The sequence below is a fragment of the Microcaecilia unicolor genome, chromosome 6 (assembly GCF_901765095.1).
Source record: "Microcaecilia unicolor chromosome 6, aMicUni1.1, whole genome shotgun sequence".
In the NCBI taxonomy this organism is placed as follows: domain Eukaryota; kingdom Metazoa; phylum Chordata; class Amphibia; order Gymnophiona; family Siphonopidae; genus Microcaecilia; species Microcaecilia unicolor.
This window is the reverse complement of record NC_044036.1, coordinates 330,775,411-330,794,603: the sequence shown is the minus strand read 5'-3', so window position 1 is coordinate 330,794,603 and position 19,193 is coordinate 330,775,411. Positions and strand designations below refer to the sequence as shown.

General features: G+C 49.6%; 1 protein-coding gene across 2 annotated transcripts in view; it reads left to right on the top strand.

Annotated features, from left to right (window-relative positions):
* Positions 1-19,193, top strand: part of PRKCA (protein kinase C alpha) — a 611,673-nt gene that overhangs the window by 474,104 nt on the left and 118,376 nt on the right. For both annotated transcript variants that reach the window (XM_030208456.1, XM_030208455.1), the window contains exon 6: positions 18,691-18,847. In XM_030208456.1, the coding sequence (XP_030064316.1) occupies positions 18,691-18,847 (157 nt within the window). The remainder of the gene's footprint in view (positions 1-18,690; positions 18,848-19,193) is intronic.

Genomic DNA, 19,193 nt, shown 5'->3' with positions numbered 1-19,193 from the left:
CATTGAATCTTGCTACTCTTTGGGGTTCTACTTGGAATGTTGCTAGTCTTTGGGATTCTGCATGGAATTTTGCTACTCTTTGGGATTCAACATGGAATGTTGCTACTATTTGGGTTTCTGTCAGTTACTTGTGACCTGGATTGGCCACTGCTGGGCGCAGGATACTATCTAGATGGACCATCTGTCTGCTCCAGTATGGCTATTCTTATGTTCTTATGTCCTTGCGTCTTAGGCTTCTAGAGGCTTGTAGGCATGTGTATTAATCAAATGACTGTAATTTGCTATAATTCATTTAGCAATTATGGATACTGTAAATAGCCAAACTGCTAGTAAAGTATCGTACATGCCCATTTCCATGATACTTGGGACATAATACAAGTAAATCTTGTAACATGACTGTCAAATTGCCTTGTCTATGAAAAGCATTGCCCCTTTCCTGTTGACATGTGTAAAGATGCTGTATTCAAATAGACAAAGAGGGAATATTTACTTTCAGGTATTTCAACAACATAAAAAGGCTCTTTGCCGCAGTGATTTATTTGCTATAAATCATTTTCCTATGATTTTATTTGGTTATTTTTCATACCAAGGCAGACACAGTCACACGTAGGAAGGAGCATGCTGTATGCAACGTAGCAAAAACGAAATAGAAAAGAATGATTTTTTTTTTGTGTGCATGAAGGTTTATAAAACATTTTTTTCTTACAAAACTGTGCACTGTCCTCACCCTTTGAAATATACCTCGGGGCCCTTTTACTAAGCCGTTTAAGCGTCTAAGCGCGCCCAACGCTTGCCAAAATGGAGTTACTTCCCAGCTACCTCGTGGATCTTAATTTCATTTTTGGCGTGCATTCGATAGACGCACATATTGGACATGCACCAAGTGACATTTGATGTGCGTAGGTCATTACCGCCCAGTTACCGTGTGAGACTTTACTGCTAGGTCAATGGCTGGCAATAAGGTCTCAGACCCAAAATGGACGTGTGGCAATTTTTGGCAAAAAACATTTTTTAATGCATTTTTTTGCAGGTGCATTGAAAAATGATTGTGCACATGCCCAAAGTACACTCCTACACTACCGCAGGCCATTTTCAGCGCACCTTAGTAAAAGGACCCTTTTACCAAACAGTGGTAAAAAGTGACCTTAGCACACCCTTAGATGGGTCTCTTTTTACTGCTCTGGTAAAATGGCCAAATTTCCTGGTTTTGCACTTCACTTTTGTTGGGGGGGGGGGGGGGGGGTGGAGAGGTTTATCCAGATACTTTTTTCTGCAGGAGTGTCTTGGCTGGCTCCTCGTGCTTTCGGGGATTTTATTGTGATCCAAGAGTCCCTCCAAATGGACAGTTTCTGTACTGCACATAAAAGCACTCCACTCCGCTCCCTGATCTTATGCAGCTCATTTTAATTATTTTAATTCTTCAAAATCAGTACAGTTTTTAGGGATGTGTATTATGTTTTGCTTTCATTTAAGTATGCATTAAAATGATTTGAACAAGTGCTAAGTTGTGTTTAATGCATGCTGAAACAACAAAATGGACCGTTGGGCGTGTTTGCCAACTGGAAACAAATTTTAAAAATGATCCTTGGTGTTTGTATCATTTTGAAAACTGTACAGCCCAAGTGTTTGATAGGAGCAATAATTAATTTAGATAGTCACACATACAAGGACTAACCTTGACTGTTCTTACTGAAGTGGGACGTGCTTATGACACATGTTTTATGATTCCGTGTGCAAGTTTTCCTTAAGTCAAATCACACTTTATCTTTATTTTTTTATTTTTATTACATTTGTACTCCGCGCTTTCCCATTCATGGCAGGCTCAATGCGGCTTACATATTATATACAGGTACTTATTTGTACTTGGGCCAATGGAGAGCGAAGTGACTTGCCCAGAGTCACAAGGAGCTGCAGTGGGAATTGAACTCAGTTCCCCAGGATCAAAGTCCACTGCACTGACCACTAGGCTACTCCTCCACTCATTCCACCAATAAGAGCCAACCTCATCAGTGATGTCACAATGGCTTGATTGCCCAATACAGTTCCCCAGGATCAAAGTCTACTGCACTAACCACTAGGCTACTCCTCCACTCCTTCCACCAATAAGAGCCAACCTCATCAGTGATGTCACAATGGCTTGATTGCCCAATACAGTTCCCCAGGATCAAAGTCTACTGCACTAACCACTAGGCTACTCCTCCACTCCTTCCACCAATAAGAGCCAACCTCATCAGTGATGTCCCAATGGCTTGATTGCCCAATACAGTTCCCCAGGATCAAAGTCTACTGCACTAACCAATAGGCTACTCCTCCACTCATTCCACCAATAAGAGCCAACCTCATCAGTGATGTCACAGTGGCTTGATTGCCCAATACAGTTCCCCAGGATCAAAGTCCACTGCACTAACCACTAGGCTACTCCTCCACTAGCAACATTCCATGTAGAAGCCTGCCCTTTGCAGATCAGCAATGCGGCCGCGCAGGCTTCTGTTTCTGTGTGTCTGATGTCCTGCACGTACATCCTGCGCGGCCGCGATGCTGATCTGCAAGGGCGGACTTCTATATGGAATGTTACTAGTGGAATAGCAAAATTCCATGTAGAATCTCAAATAGTAGCAACAGAATCTCAAACAGTAGCCAACATTCCATGTAGAATCTTAGATAGTAGCAACATTCCATTTAGAATCTGAAATAGGGAAAGGGAACTGGGACTTGATATACCGCCTTTCTGAGGTTTTTGCAACTACATTCAAAGCGGTTTACATATATTCAGGTACTTATTTTGTACCTGGGGCAATGGAGGGTTAAGTGACTTCCCCAGAGTCACAAGGAGCTGCAGTGGGAATCGAACCCAGTTCCCCTGGACCAAAGTCCACCACTCTAACCCCACTAGGCTATGCGATTTGATATATACTTCCTTTCTGTGGTACAATCGAAGTGGTTTACATTGATTATATTCAGGTATGTTTTCTGTTCCTACCATACTGGTTTCATCATTGGATTTACCTCTAAAATAGCCTAATTGTCCTCATCCAGTACAGTAACAAATGTATTAGTGCAGCTAAAAATGACACTCACAAAGAAAATTCATTTGTGTTCCCCTTTTTTGTTTGGAAAGATTTGTGAAAAATGACACCAGCTGCTTTGATAAATATACATAAAATCAATGAAACAGTCCTGTTGCGTTGGCTCTTTAAAGTGTGGAGAGAGACAGATGCTCTGTCTTTCATCTCTACTCAATTTTGAGCTTTCCATTTACATGGAAAGCAATTACAGTAGATATCGTTTTGAATGATGATTAATGGACAGTCAGGTGGGGTTTCAAGGCTGGAAACAGTGGACTGTCGAAGCCCAACACCATCGTTCAGACAGTTTCTTTCAATCATGTCTTAACTTTGCTGGTGACACTTAAGGATCCAATCTAACTTCTGTGGTGACCTTGAAGCTACATAGCATCAGTCAAATTGCAATCACCAGGTCATCAAAGTTCAGGCAGGGCTGCCGAGAGACTGGGCCAGGCCCGAGAAAAAGGCCGCCCCGGGCCCCCCCACCCGAGGTTGCCGGGCCCCCTCCACCCGCCACCGGACCCTCTCTCCACCCCCGGGCCCTCTGCACTGACCTTAAGGGCCTCACCTTCGAAAGCGCAGCAAGCAGCGGCAGACCACTCCTTCCTTCTGTGTCCCGCCCTCGCGGAAGTTACTTCAGGCGAGGGCGGGACACGGAAGGAAGGAGTGGTCTGCCACTGCTTGCTGCGCTTTCGGAGGTGAGGCCCTTAAATTCAATGCCAGGGAGCGACAGAGGGCGGGCCGGACTGCGGCAGTGGCGCTGCCCCCCCTCCCCCCCCCCCCCCCCCCCGGAGGACCAGGCCCGGGGAATTTTGTCCCACCCTCTCGGCGGCCCTGAGTTCAGGCATCATATAGCGATGAGACTGTTTCCCAAGTCCGGTCCTGGAGTGCCCCTTGCCAGTCCGTTTTTTCAGGATATTCACAATGAATATGCATGAACTTGATTTGCATGCACTGCCTCCAATCTCTTTCATGCATATTCATTGTGGATATCCTGAAAACCTGACTGGCAAGAGTACTCCAGGACCGGACTGTACAGCAGTGGTTCTCAAACCAGTCCTCGGGACACACCCAGCCAGTCAGGTTTTCAGGATATCCATAATAAAAAAATAAAATAATTAATATGCTTGAGACTGAGCTGCATGCACTGCCTTCATTGTGTACAGATCAATCTCGTACCTGTTTATTGTGGAGATCCTGAAACCCCCAACTGTCTGGATGTGTCTCAAACCCTGCTCTAGAGGAATTCTTTGTTGTTGGATTATTGACGCATTTTCATATTTATTTTATTTTCTGTTCTTACCTTTTTGCTTTTATGCCTACATAGCTGTGAATTGAAATACCCAGGCAGATCTGTCTAATTTTCTGCAATACAAAATATAGTACTGTGGTCAACATTATCGGCTTAGAGGTAGTGAGTTGAGGTTGCAGGATAGGAGACTTAGGAGCAATGTCAAGAAATACGTTTTTTACAGAAAGGGTGGTGGATGCCTGGAATGGCCTCCCGGTGGAGGTTGTGAAAACAAAAACGGTGACAGAATTTAAGAATGCGTGGGATAAACACAGAGGATCACTAGAAAAAGGATGGAATCAAATTAAAGCCAAATTTAATTGACCTCATAACTGGAGTGAGCTTTGGCAGCAGCTTCAGAGGTTGGGAAGACCCATACTGGGCAGACTGCTACGGTCAGGGTCCCGTAAACGGCAAGATTAGAGTCCAGGCTGTAGTGGGCTTTGGCAACTCCAGTGGTTGGGAAGTAGGACCAGTGCTGGGCAGACTGCTACGGTCAGGGTCCCGTAAACGGCAAGATTAGAGTCCAGGCTGTAGTGGGCTTTGGCAACTCCAGTGGTTGGGAAGTAGGACCAGTGCTGGGCAGACTTCTATGGTCTGTGCCCCAAAACTGGCAGGGAGAGAGAGAGAGATTAATTATACTAGTGTTTAATAATTTAGAAGTGGAACCTGTGCAGAGTGCCAAGTACAACTCTGGCCACTTTTTTCAGCAGACAGGATGGGCTATGCGGGTCTTTATCTGCCGACATTTACTATGTTACTGTCATGCCCTTCACCTAGGGTTACCATATGTCTGGATTTACCCGTACATGTCCTCTTTTTGAGGACATCTCCGGGCAACCAGGCGGGTTTTGCCAATCTGCCCGTTTGTCTGGATTTCCGGACAAACGAGCAGGCTGGTGCACGGGCCGTCCTATAGGATAGCCCGCCCGCCAGCCTGCCCATTTGTCCAGAAATCCGGACAAACGGGCAGATTGCTAGCCTCCCCTCCCCTTACTTACTAGTGCCCTGATGGTCTAGTGACCTCTTCCGCCTTCGGGACAGGAAAGAGCCCCCTCTTTCCTGCCCGGAGCGCTGCCCTGCATGCATCCTTCCTGTTGCTGATCTCGGCGCCAATTCAAAATGGCCGCCAAGAGCGAGGTCACTTCACCTCTCAGCGGCCATTTTGAATCGGCACCGAGATCAGCAACAGGAAGGATGCATGCAGGGCAGCGCTCCGGGCAGGAAAGAGGGGGCTCTTTCCTGCCCCGAAGAGGTCACTAGACCACCAGGGCAGTAATAAGGTAAGGGGAGGGGGGTGATGGGGTATGTGGCAGGGGGGAGGGGAAAATGTGACAGGGGGCGTAGCGAGAGCGTGAGGGGCCGAGCGAGTTGGGGTGTGTGGTGGGGGCGGGCCATGTGTCCTTTTTGGGGGACAAAATATGGTAACCCTACCCTCACCTGTTCCAGAAGTCCTCTAGGATCCAGCAGCCTCCCGTGCCTGAAGAATCTTTTCTACTTCCTGGAACTCTGCACTTCCTTTTATAGCTCTGCAAGAGGGCACTGACTGATGACATCACATCCTGCCTAACTATATAAGGACGTTCCATCCACTTATCCAGTGCCTCGGCAACAGCTTCCTGATGTCCTGCAGACTTCAGTATGCGGTGCCTTGTGCCAGTGTTCCTGCCCTGCCTCATTCTAGCGTTCCAGCTGGTTTGTTCCTGCCCTGCCTTGTTCCAGCCCTGCCTCACTCCAGCTTATTTCTGCCTGTTTGCTCCTGCCCTGCCTCGTTCCAACATTCCAGCCTGTTTGTTCCTGACCTTAGGTCTGCTCCAGCCCTTGTCTGTTTGCAGCTGGCACTGGCGTTTATCACCCCCAGCTTGGAGTCACTGCTGGATTTTGTCAGCATCTGTGTCAGCAGCCATCAGCGGAGGACCTGTGCTGCGCTTGCGTCACATAGGTAGAGCTGACCTCGCTACGGCTCTGTTCCCTCGAATCGTGACAGTTACTAAATTTTGTGTGCCCTCTGATTATCAAATCCATCACCACTTCGGCTCTGGCTTCCTTCCTCTTTTTTTTTTGTTCTCTAGTAGTATCTGATATTTTAAAACAACTGCTTCAGGCTGGAGAGATACTTGGCCTTTAAAGAACAGGATGTTACACGATAATTTTCAGCAAATTTTATTTTCTCTTGTTAATGCTGTTCTGAGATTCACTTATGCCAACTCTGCCTATTTAAAATTGTTTCCCTGCTTCGCACAGACCGTGGATGTTTTTTGTTTACATTTATTGCTTCATTACCCAGAGGCCACTGTTATGTATTAAAGGTTTCCAAAGATAAGGAGAGAAAACACGTCTGCATTTGCACACTGTTGGAGCTGGATGGTAGGAGTCTATTTTATAAATGCACCCCGGGGCGTCTATTTGGACGTCCCAAAGGCAGGCCCCTAATTTCATTATAGCTGCACACCATGCAAAACACTTTCTTTTCCAGCTGGGTTCTCCCAGAGGGGACAGGCCTCCCCGGTAACTCTAGATATTTGCTAAATGCTGTAATCAAACTTAATGTGACTGTTGGTTGCAGATCCATTTCAGAGATCTTTACTTGCCCAACTTAGCAGATAATCAGGGGCAGCTCAAGGTAATCTGCTGCCTGATGAGGCATTGGATGAGATGGTGCCACCCCCCCCCCCCCCCCCCCCCCCCGGCACCAAAAAGGAAAGGTCCTCTTAGAGCCCATTTGGGAAAGGGGAAGGGCCCATCACTCAGCACATGGCTGCCTTGTGGGAAAAAGCACAACTTCTATTTCCCAGGCTGTAAAATTAAAAAAAAAAAAATTCTAATTGTTTATTATTCTCAACAAAAATTGTAGCAGAATCCTAGGCTTTATAATTTAATGTAAAAAAAAAAAAAAAAAACACTGACTCCTAACCCTGCATACTAGACTTTCATAGTGTTAAGTATGAACATATTCTATAGCCACAGAAGTTACCCGTCACCCACCAGTGGGTGCAAAGCACCCTGGTGCCTTCTCAGTAACAGCAATAAAAAAAAACTTCCCACACCAGACATTTTATGAAGTAATACAAAACACCTATTGAGAAAAGGGCAGCACCGTAAATATTGCAGTGGGCCTTAGAGATTATTAATATGCATATTGGGAAAACTGAACAAGCCAGACTATTGCAGATCCTTACATAGATGTACCATGCCACCAGAATACCTGTCCTCATATATGTAGACCCTCAGTGACTACAGAATAAGTTACAACAAACAAGGAAAAAAGCATCGCTGGTGTACTCCCCGACCCTACCCACACACTTCAACTACCGAAGGCCATTAAAACAACGCAAGATTTAACTATCTTCCGAAGGCTACTGAAAACCGATCTATTCAAGAAGGCATACCAATAATATTCATCCTCAATACATAATAATAAAGACTACACATGAACTAGAAAAGCCGAACTCTTAACACTTGACTGACTGACCTCTTTCACTTTAACCCTTATGTTGAATAATTTCTCTACAGTCGATGATCTAATGTGTATTACATTCCTATTTATCACATAGAAATTAATATGCACTACCACAATGCACTCCTCTCTACCACGTAAGCATGCACCTTAATGCAGCGCCTTTTGTATTCTGTGACCCGGAAATGGAAATCGCCATTACAGCAAATGTAAGCCACATTGAGCCTGCGAATTGGTAGGAAAATGTGGGATACAAATGCTAATAATAATAATAACTTTGGCCAGGTAGGAGCAATCCTCACTTTCTCCTGCCTCCAGTGCTGCCATGAGCCAAACTTCCTTTGGGTGTCTCTACCATTAAAGCATGCTAAAAACGATAGCGCAGCTTAGTAAACAGGGCCCTTAGTTTAATGCTGACAGACCCGCACCAACATGCTCCATGTTTCAGGAACTTGCTTCAGGGTTTGGTCTTTAAAAAAAACCTCATCGTTTTGATTAGCTTCAACATCATAAACGTATCCAAATAAATCTTAAACAATCCCTGCTAACTAACTCTTACCTTTATAGCATCAGCCTTTTCTCATTCTCCATGTTATTTTCAAAATGGCGACCAGGGTCTGAGACATCCACTGTATAACTGTCCCGTTCCGGGCCCTTACCTGGGGCTCCGCGGGCCGGAGCGGGAGGCTGAAGCGCCCGAGGAATCCGGGCCAACCAGGGAGGGCTGCCACGGGGATCGCCGCGACCGCAAGGTGCTCCGAGGCCGGCGACCCCAAGGAACTAACGCCGGCCTCGGAGAAGGAGATCCGCCGGCCAAGATGGCGGCGCCGGCGTCGACGCCCCCCTCGCGGCAGCAGCACCCGAGAGGAGGCTCCGCCCACTCGCGCCGGATTGGCGCATCCACGTAGGAACTCCGCCCATCGGATGGGAGGGCCAATCCGGGACCCGCTGCCGGCCTGGGCGGCGAGGATTGGTTCCAGCTGTTCTCCAAGCCAGGTCGAGCGGGGAATTTAAACGGAAGCACGGAGAGGATCCAGTGCTTCCGTTTTCGTGTTTGAAGCCATCCTGCTAGCCAATTGCCAAGTCTGTGTTTGTTCCTCGAAGAGGCTAGCCGTCATGCTAGCCAATTGCCAAGTCTGTGTTTGTTCCTCGAAGAGGCTAGCCGTCCTGCTAGCCAATTGCCAAGTCTGTGTTTGTTCCTCGAAGAGGCTAGCCGTCCTGCTAGCCATTTGCCAAGTCTGTGTTTGTTCCTCGAAGAGGCTAGCCGTCCTGCTAGCCATTTGCCAAGTCTGTGTTTGTTCCTCGAAGAGGCTAGCCGTCCTGCTAGCCATTTGCCAAGTCTGTGTTTGTTCCTCGTGGAGGCTAGCCGTCCTGCTAGCCATTTGCCAAGTCTGTGTTTGTTCCTCGAAGAGGCTAGCCGTCCTGCTAGCCATTTGCCAAGTCTGTGTTTGTTCCTCGTGGAGGCTAGCCGTCCTGCTAGCCATTTGCCAAGCCTGTGTTTGTTCCTCGTGGAGGCTAGCCGTCCTGCTAGCCAATTGCCAAGTCTGTGTTTGTTCCTCGAAGAAGCTAGCCGTCCTGCTAGCCATTTGCCAAGCCTGTGTTTGTCCCTCGTAGAGGCTAGCCGTCCTGCTAGCGATTTCCAAGACTGTGTCTGTCCTTCGTGGAGGCCAGCCGGCCTGCAAAGCTGTTTCCTAGACTGTACTTGCCCTCGGCTAGTCGCCTAGTCAGGTCAACCGTCGCCCCGTGGTTCCAGCAGTCCTGCTGGCCGCCAGCAGCTGAGGGCTCAACCCTCGGTGAACGGCGGTCGCCGCGGGTGAAGAGTCGGGGTGCGCGGTGATCTCCTGGGACTAGTGAAGCTCGGGAGAACTCAAGAGCTCACCTACCTCAGAGTGGCATCAGGGCCGCGACAGAAAACGGAAGCCATGAGCTCGCCGACGCAACCTGATCTACGGGACCTGGCTAAGGTACTCCAGCAGCAACAGGAACAGCTTAATGCCCTATCCGGGGCTCTCCAGAATGTTTGCTCCCAACTCTCCACGCTCCAGGTACAGAACCAGGCCGCTGCGGTCCCAGAGGCCGTAGCGGCTCCCCGTATGGGAGGGTTCCGCTTGGGACCTCGGTTCCCTGAGCCAGCACGATACGATGGGAACCCGGAGGGTTGTCGGGGGTTCCTTCATCAGTGCAATCTAGCCTTCCGGATGCAACCGGAGGCTTTTGCTTCGGATCAGAGTAAGGTTGGTTACGTCATGGGCCTTTGTACGGGGAAGGCCCGGGACTGGGTGGTCCCTCTGGACGACCGGCATGACCCCATTTTGGGGGATTATAGCGAATTTCAGCGCCTGTTCCGGATGGTGTTCGATATTCCGGGACGACCCTCCTCCGTGGCATCCGAGCTGCTCCGGATTCGTCAAGGGGAGGGGACAGTGGCCGACTATGCCATCCGGTTTCGTACTTTAGCCGCTGAGCTGCGGTGGGATCCGGAGTCCTTGACGGCCATTTTTAGAGAGGGGTTACACGAACGAATCAAGGATGAATTGGCGGGACGGGAGACTCCTGGGTCTCTGGATGTCCTCATATCCCTCTGTATCCGGGTGGACACCCGATTCCAAGAGCGGGCCAGAGACCGGGTGGAGCGGCAGAAGTGGGGACGAGGTTCCGCCAGGACGAGCAAGGGGCCGGCGCCCCGTCAGGTGAACCGGGACTCTGCAGAGCCCGGGGAGGAGCCCATGGTGTTGGGCCGACAACGGTTGAACCCTGCCGAGAGACAACACCGACAGTCTAAGGGACTGTGCTTCTACTGCGGGCAGGCTGGGCATTTCATCCGGACTTGCTCCCTCCGGTCGGGAAATGCGCTCCCCAAGGCACCCTGAGGGGAGGGTTCTTGGGGCACTCTGCTCCCCTACCAGAGACCTTGCTCATCCTATCAGTGACCTTACGGTGGCAAGAGACCCAGGTTCAGACCCGAGCCCTGGTGGACTCAGGGTCTGGGGGTAACTTTATTGGGCTCGAACTGTTGCAGCAGATGGGATGGCCCACGCTGCCCCGCAAGCCGATCCTGCGGATAACCTCCATCCAGGGCACTACTCTTCCCCAGCCGGTTACTGAGATTACGCCTATGTTGGGTCTGCAGGTAGGGGAGGGTCATCGGGAGGAGGCCGAGTTCCTAGTATTACCCCGGACCATCCACCCGGTAGTTCTGGGCTTGCCTTGGCTACGACACCACAACCCGGTAATCGACTGGGCCAGGGGAGAGATTCAAGTTTGGGGCAAGACCTGCCAGGAGACCTGCTGTGAGGACCGGGGTGGTAGCTGTCCGGCCTTAAATTCGTTGCCCGGGGAGGGAACCGACGAATTGGGCTCCCTGCCTCTGGAGTATAGAGACTTTGCTGATGTGTTTAGTTCCAAGGAGGCGGAGGTATTACCCCCACACCGGCCTTTTGACTGTGCCATTAATCTGAAGACCGATACAGTTCCTCCCCGGGGTCGCCCGTACAAATTGTCCCGAGGGGAGGTCAAGGCGATGCGAGAGTATGTCCACGAGAATCTCCGGAAGGGGTTCATCCAGCCGTCGACTTCCCCAGCCGGGGCGGGGTTTTTCTTTGTCACCAAGAAGGATGGGACCTTGAGACCTTGTATAGACTATCGGGGATTAAATGCCATCACCGTGAAGGACCGGTTCCCGTTACCCCTGATTCCCGAGCTCTTGGACCGTCTGCAGGGAGCTCAGATCTTCACGAAGTTGGACTTACGGGGAGCCTACAATCTAGTACGAATCCGATCAGGGGACGAATGGAAGACGGCCTTCAATACCCATGAGGGTCATTTTGAATATCGGGTAATGCCATTCGGACTATGTAATGCCCCTGCGGTGTTTCAACGGCTCATCAATAGTGTCCTAGAAGAATTGCTCAATTCCACGGTGATCGTATATCTGGATGATATCCTAATCTACTCTAAGGACCCCAAGGAGCATCCGGGGCATGTCCGTGCGGTGCTGGACCGCTTACGCCAAGCCCATCTATTTGCGAAGTTAAGTAAGTGCGCGTTCCATCAACGATCGCTACCTTTCTTGGGGCATATCTTACTTCCAGGGGGGTTAAAGATGGAACCAGACAAACTCCGGGCCATTCGCGAATGGCCGCAACCGAAGGGTCTGAAGGCCTTACAACGATTCCTGGGGTTTGCTAATTACTATCGCCAGTTTATCCCACAGTATTCCCGGTTGACCATCCCGCTGACGGAGCTCACCCGGAAGGACGCTAGGGTCCGGGATTGGCCACTAGAGGCGCAGGCGGCGTTCCAGCAGGTCAAAGAGGCTTTTGAATCCGCGCCTATTCTTCTAACCCCCGATCCTGAGAAGCCATTCACGGTGGAGGTGGACGCGTCCGCTTTAGGGGCCGGGGCAGTCATTTCCCAGATCAACCCCGAGGGCCGACGTCAACCGTGCTCCTTCTTCTCACGCAAATTCTCTCCAGCCGAACGGAATTATACAGTTGGAGACAGAGAACTCTTGGCCTTGAAACTCGCACTGCAAGAGTGGAGGCATTTACTGGAGGGAGCAGAACACCGGTTCACGGTTATCACGGACCATAAAAACCTCCTATACCTTCAAGAGGCCCAGCGGTTGAATCCCCGACAGGCCCGGTGGTCATTATTTTTTTCTCGGTTCCATTTTCAACTAGTATTCCGAGCGGCTTCCCAGAACACCCCGGCAGATGCACTCTCCCGGGCCTTTGAAATCCCCGAGGATACTCAGGAGACTCAACCTATGTTAGATCCCGCTTGTCTCAGTACGGCCACAGGGGAGGTTGCCCCGGTTCAAAAATTCGTGGTGGCCGCCGACCGGAGAAGAGTGTTGCAATGGGGACACGCGTCTAAGTACGCGGGACACTTCGGGTTCCACAAGACCCTCCAGTTCATCGCGAGGCAATATCGATGGCCACAAATGAGACGAGATATCTTCCAGTTTGTTACCTCGTGCCCAGTATGTGCCCGAACCAAGCCAGTAGGAGGACCCCCTGTGGGAGACCTACAACCTTTACCCATACCGACCAGTCCTTGGTCGGAGATTTCCATGGATTTCATCACCGAATTACCTCGTTCCCAGGGTCAGACTGTGATCTGGGTGGTGATAGATCGATTCTCTAAGATGGCTCACTTTGTTCCCTTCACAAGCGTCCCGACAGCAGCAGCTCTAGCTCAAGCCTTCATCCACCACATCTTTCGACTACATGGACTACCCATTCGGGTCATTAGTGATCGGGGGCCTCAATTCACCTCTCGCTTCTGGAGAGGATTATGCAAAGCCTTGGGGATGGAGAATCATTTCTCATCCGCGTACCATCCGCAGACCAACGGCCTGGTTGAAAGATTAAACCAAACTCTGAAAAACTTCTTAAGAGCTTTTGTCAACCAACGACAAGACAACTGGGTCTCGCTACTTCCATGGGCCGAGTTCGCTTATAACCAAAGTGACCACTCCTCCTCAGGACAGTCCCCGTTTTTCCTGGTATATGGACGACATCCACGGCTTCCAGGGCCATTCCCGACTACCGCCATGACACCAGCTGGGGACCAGGTAGTAGCCGACCTACAGAAGGTCTGGAGGATAGCTAGAGAACAATTACAGAAAACCGCGATTAAGGACAAGCGCTTTGCGGATCGCCACCGGCGGCCCGCTCCCGTGCTTCACCCTGGACAAAGGGTATGGTTAAGCACGAAACACCTGAGAATCCCAGGACCCTCCCGAAGGCTAGGACAGAGATACGCGGGACCCTACGCGATCCAAGAACGAATTGGACCCGTAACATATCGATTACGCCTACCCGCCACCCTACGAGTGCATAACGCCTTCCACATCTCACTCCTCAAGAGGTTTCAAGAGTCCAGGTGGCACCCGCCTCCCGTCCCGGAGAAAGATCTCCAGGTGTCTCCAGAACCGGAGTTCGAGGTAGAAGAAATTCTTGACTCCAAGTGGCGGCGGGGAAGACTGTATTATTTGTTGTCATGGAGATCTTTTGGTCCCGAAGATAATTCCTGGGAACCCGTGGCTAATGTTCATGCTCCAAAATTGGTCAAAGCCTTCCACGCCCGATATCCGTCCAAACCCGGCCCCCGGAGGAGGGGGTCGTCCGGGGAGGATACTGTCCCGTTCCGGGCCCTTACCTGGGGCTCCGCGGGCCGGAGCGGGAGGCTGAAGCGCCCGAGGAATCCGGGCCAACCAGGGAGGGCTGCCACGGGGATCGCCGCGACCGCAAGGTGCTCCGAGGCCGGCGACCCCAAGGAACTAACGCCGGCCTCGGAGAAGGAGATCCGCCGGCCAAGATGGCGGCGCCGGCGTCGACGCCCCCCTCGCGGCAGCAGCACCCGAGAGGAGGCTCCGCCCACTCGCGCCGGATTGGCGCATCCACGTAGGAACTCCGCCCATCGGATGGGAGGGCCAATCCGGGACCCGCTGCCGGCCTGGGCGGCGAGGATTGGTTCCAGCTGTTCTCCAAGCCAGGTCGAGCGGGGAATTTAAACGGAAGCACGGAGAGGATCCAGTGCTTCCGTTTTCGTGTTTGAAGCCATCCTGCTAGCCAATTGCCAAGTCTGTGTTTGTTCCTCGAAGAGGCTAGCCGTCATGCTAGCCAATTGCCAAGTCTGTGTTTGTTCCTCGAAGAGGCTAGCCGTCCTGCTAGCCAATTGCCAAGTCTGTGTTTGTTCCTCGAAGAGGCTAGCCGTCCTGCTAGCCATTTGCCAAGTCTGTGTTTGTTCCTCGAAGAGGCTAGCCGTCCTGCTAGCCATTTGCCAAGTCTGTGTTTGTTCCTCGAAGAGGCTAGCCGTCCTGCTAGCCATTTGCCAAGTCTGTGTTTGTTCCTCGTGGAGGCTAGCCGTCCTGCTAGCCATTTGCCAAGTCTGTGTTTGTTCCTCGAAGAGGCTAGCCGTCCTGCTAGCCATTTGCCAAGTCTGTGTTTGTTCCTCGTGGAGGCTAGCCGTCCTGCTAGCCATTTGCCAAGCCTGTGTTTGTTCCTCGTGGAGGCTAGCCGTCCTGCTAGCCAATTGCCAAGTCTGTGTTTGTTCCTCGAAGAAGCTAGCCGTCCTGCTAGCCATTTGCCAAGCCTGTGTTTGTCCCTCGTAGAGGCTAGCCGTCCTGCTAGCGATTTCCAAGACTGTGTCTGTCCTTCGTGGAGGCCAGCCGGCCTGCAAAGCTGTTTCCTAGACTGTACTTGCCCTCGGCTAGTCGCCTAGTCAGGTCAACCGTCGCCCCGTGGTTCCAGCAGTCCTGCTGGCCGCCAGCAGCTGAGGGCTCAACCCTCGGTGAACGGCGGTCGCCGCGGGTGAAGAGTCGGGGTGCGCGGTGATCTCCTGGGACTAGTGAAGCTCGGGAGAACTCAAGAGCTCACCTACCTCAGAGTGGCATCAGGGCCGCGACAATAACAGATGTCACTCCACCACTACCCAAAGCCCCACCTATCTAAAGGATTCACTAACTAATGAAAGCAAAGAAGGCAGCCCGTAAACACCATCCCATTACAACAGAGACCACCAATCTATCTCCAAATGTAACCCACCCCCGGGTGCCAAAACTCTCTACAAAAGGTCTTTCTCAAGACCATCAGTGCATCATTTAACTCCCTTCTGGAGTTTTACTTATTCACGCAGACAACAAAGATTCCTGAGGCAGGCCTGTGGCCGAAACACAGATCTGTGTCGAGTCTACAATAAACCATCGTGAATGATAGTTTGTTGTCCTGGTCTCTTGAGTCATCGGACCACTTCCCACCTTCCTTCCACTTTTGTCTTCGCGTGGGATTTTGGCATTCATCCACTTCGGTGGACTTTTTTCTCCTTACAAATAAAGTAGCGACAGAGGGGCACTATCTATGCCCCATAGCTATAAAACGTCCCTTGGAACCAAAAATAATTTCTAGTGATGACTAAACATGATGATTCTATTGAAAAAGAAGTAGGAATGTGCTGTCATCCCTCTCTCTGATCCAGTGCTTCTCGTATAATCTCCAGTGCATCTCTTTGAGGAATCTGAGTATACAATGACTTAACATCAAAGGTGACAAAATCATCACTAAAATTAAACGAACATTCTGAACCTCCTTCAAAAACTGAGTTGTATCTTGAATGTAAGAAGACACTTTCTTAGCAACAGGTTAAAAAAAAATATATATATATATCCACAAACTTACTCAGAGGCTCACGTATGGTATCGTTCAAAGACACTATCGGATGTTCAGGGGGTGGCTACATATGCTTATGTATTTTTGGTAAAAAAAAAAAAAACAGATCCTAGGTGTGCGAGGATGTTGCGTACACAAATAAGCACAAAAGAAAGTGGAAAGGAAACCAACTTCAAGAGATCAGTCCAAACTCAGGGTAAGATGCTCCAATAAGCAATTTTATTTGGACCCTACAACGGTCCGTGTTTCGGCTTTTATAAAAGCCTTCAATTTGAATTTGTTGGTGTAAGACAGCATTCTTCTTTGCATTTAGAGCGATCAATTCATATGCTCCACTGTCAATCAGTATACAACTGTGCACTCACTATCTATCCCCCCTTCAATCCGTTCAGAACTCTGCTGCACGTCTTATATTCCGCCTGAACCGATATACTCATATCACCCCTCTCCTCAGGTCACTTCACTAGCTTCCGATCAGATACCGCATACAGTTCAAGCTTCTCCTTCTTACCTACAAATGCACTCAGTCTGCAGCCCCTCATTACCTCTCTACCCTCATCTCCCCTTAAGTTCCCGCCCGAAACCTCCGCTCACAGGACAAATCCCTCCTCTCAGTACCGTTCTCCGCCAACTCCAGGCTCCGCCCACTCTGCCTCGCCTCACCCTATGCTTGGAATAAACTTCCTGAGCCCTTACGCCAAGCCTCCTCCCTACCCATCTTCAAATCCTTACTCAAAGCCCACCTCTTCAATGTTGCTTTCGGTACCTAACCTTTATACCTTTTCAGGAAAACTTGACTGTCCCAATTTGATGACCCCTACTTGACTGACTGTACATTTGTCCTTTAGATTGTAAGCTCTTCGAGCAGGGACTGTCCTCCTATGTTAAATTGTACAGCGCTGTGTAACCCTAGTAGCGCTTTAGAAATGTTAAATAGTAGTAGTAGTAGTACTGATCAACCCCCTGATGAAGGCTTTTTTAAAAGCCGAAACACGGACCATGTAGGGTCCAAATAAAATCGCTTATTGGAGCATCTTACCCTGAGTTTGGACTGATCTCTTGAAGTTGGTTTCTTTTCCACTTTCTTTTGTGCTGTTGAATTTTGTGGATATTGTGAAACTCCTTTTTGCTTTGCGTACACAAATAAAACATTTCTTTTACTGTCAGTATATTTTGTGAAAAAGCTTGCCCTACACAAATCCTTATTTCTTCCCGCGACTGAATAGCTGGATACCCCTCCAATTTACAATAAACCTCTTCCTCTTGCAATTGAGATAAGGTTTCATTAACATAGGCAGTGCTCATTTGGATAGTAGTGTCTCGTCCTTCATCTGCAGATAGAATCGTCAGATTTTTATCATCTCTCAAATGAAACAAATCTCAGATCGGGAGGTGGGGCTGGCGGTTGGGAGGCGGGGATAGTGCTGGGCAGACTTATACGGTCTGTGCCAGAGCTGGTGGTGGGAAGCGGGACTGGTGGTTGGGAGGCGGGGATAGTGCTGGGCAGACTTATACGGTCTGTGCCCTGAAGAGCACAGGTACCAATCAAAGTAGGGTATACACAAAAAGTAGCACATATGAGTTTATCTTGTTGGGCAGACTGGATGGACCGTGCAGGTCTTTTTCTGCCGTCATCTACTATATGTTACTAACCAAATCTCCACTGTTCTGGTTTCTTTGAGTTGTTTTGTGGGGTTTTGCACTTCCTGGCTTTTTTTGCTGCTCTATCTGATTGCCACCATAGCACTGTAAAAATGCAGCATAACAATGTGACTGTCCGCAGTAGGCATTTATTTAAAAAAAAATGTTTCTATTGTCTGATATCTATGTTTAGAACTGTTTCTCAATTATCTGCTTGTATACTATAACTTTGTTTAATTATCATCATGCTGACCAATACTCTGTAATACTAAATGTTTATTTACTAACATTCCTCCACTACTCATGATATATTGTAAGCCACTTTGAGCCTGCAAAGAGGTGGGATAAGGTGGGATACAAACAGGGGTGTGCTGGTAAATTTTTAACAACAGGCTCTGCAGTTGTAAGGGCCAAGGGGGGGGGGGGGAGCAACACTTGCCTCTCTCTCCTCCCTCCCTTCGTGCGGGCACGCTAGGCATACCTTTGCTGGCAGCCAATAAATGGACTGCCACCACTCCCAACGTCTTGCTCTAAGCAGCATGCTGGAACTTCTCTCACATGCTGGAGAAGTCCCAGCCTGCTGCCCAGAGCTGGAAACAAGGAGTGGGGAGCAGCAGCAGTCTATTTACTTGGCTGGCAGGGCTCAGCATCCCCACCAGCAAAGTAGAAGAGAATTCAGCAGGGGGCCCAAGCCCACATTTTGGGAGCCAGTTGTTAAAGTAGCCATGGAGGGCCCTACTTTAACAACCGGCTCCCAAAATTCTTAAAAACTTAACAACCGGCTCTTGCGAGCCTGTGAGAGCCTGCTCCAGCACACCACTGAGTACAAATGCAACAAATAAATAAATAAATAAATCAAGGAATGGTCCTTCTATCTTCATGCTGTTGCAATACCATTGTTCACCACTGAGCCCTGCTGGGTCTCTGCTCTTTCAGAATCTCTTTCTTCATTTCTCTTTATAAATTAACAATGGCAAGGATAGTTTTGTTTTCCCTGCTTGCTGAATAAATACATACGCATTGATAATGTGAATGTGCGTTCCTTTATCTTTTTTTTTCCAGTTCGAGAAGCAAGAAACTTAATCCCTATGGACCCTAATGGGCTGTCCGATCCATACGTGAAGTTGAAACTTATTCCCGACCCAAAGAGTGAAAGCAAAAAGAAAACAAGAACCATTCGTTCTACCTTGAACCCACACTGGAACGAAACATTTACGTTGTAAGTCTGACATCTCAGTTTACTCACAGCAGCACTGCATAAGTCTTGTGGAATTTATTTATTCCAGACCATCTGTTTTAAAGACCAGTGGCGTAGCTAGGTGGACCCCCCCCAAAAAAAAAAAATTTGCTATGGGCCCCTGGTTGGCTGGTGAGGGTCCCCAACCTCCGCCAGCTGAAGACTTCATCCAGCACTGGTCTGCGATGATGCTGCCGCATTGCCTGTCCGTGAGGGGAAGAGAGATCGGGCAGGCAACGCGGCAGCGCCGGAGACCAGCACTGGACGAAGTCTTCAACGGGCGGGGGGGGGTGGGGGGGGTTGGAGACTCCCGCCAGCCAAGATGTTA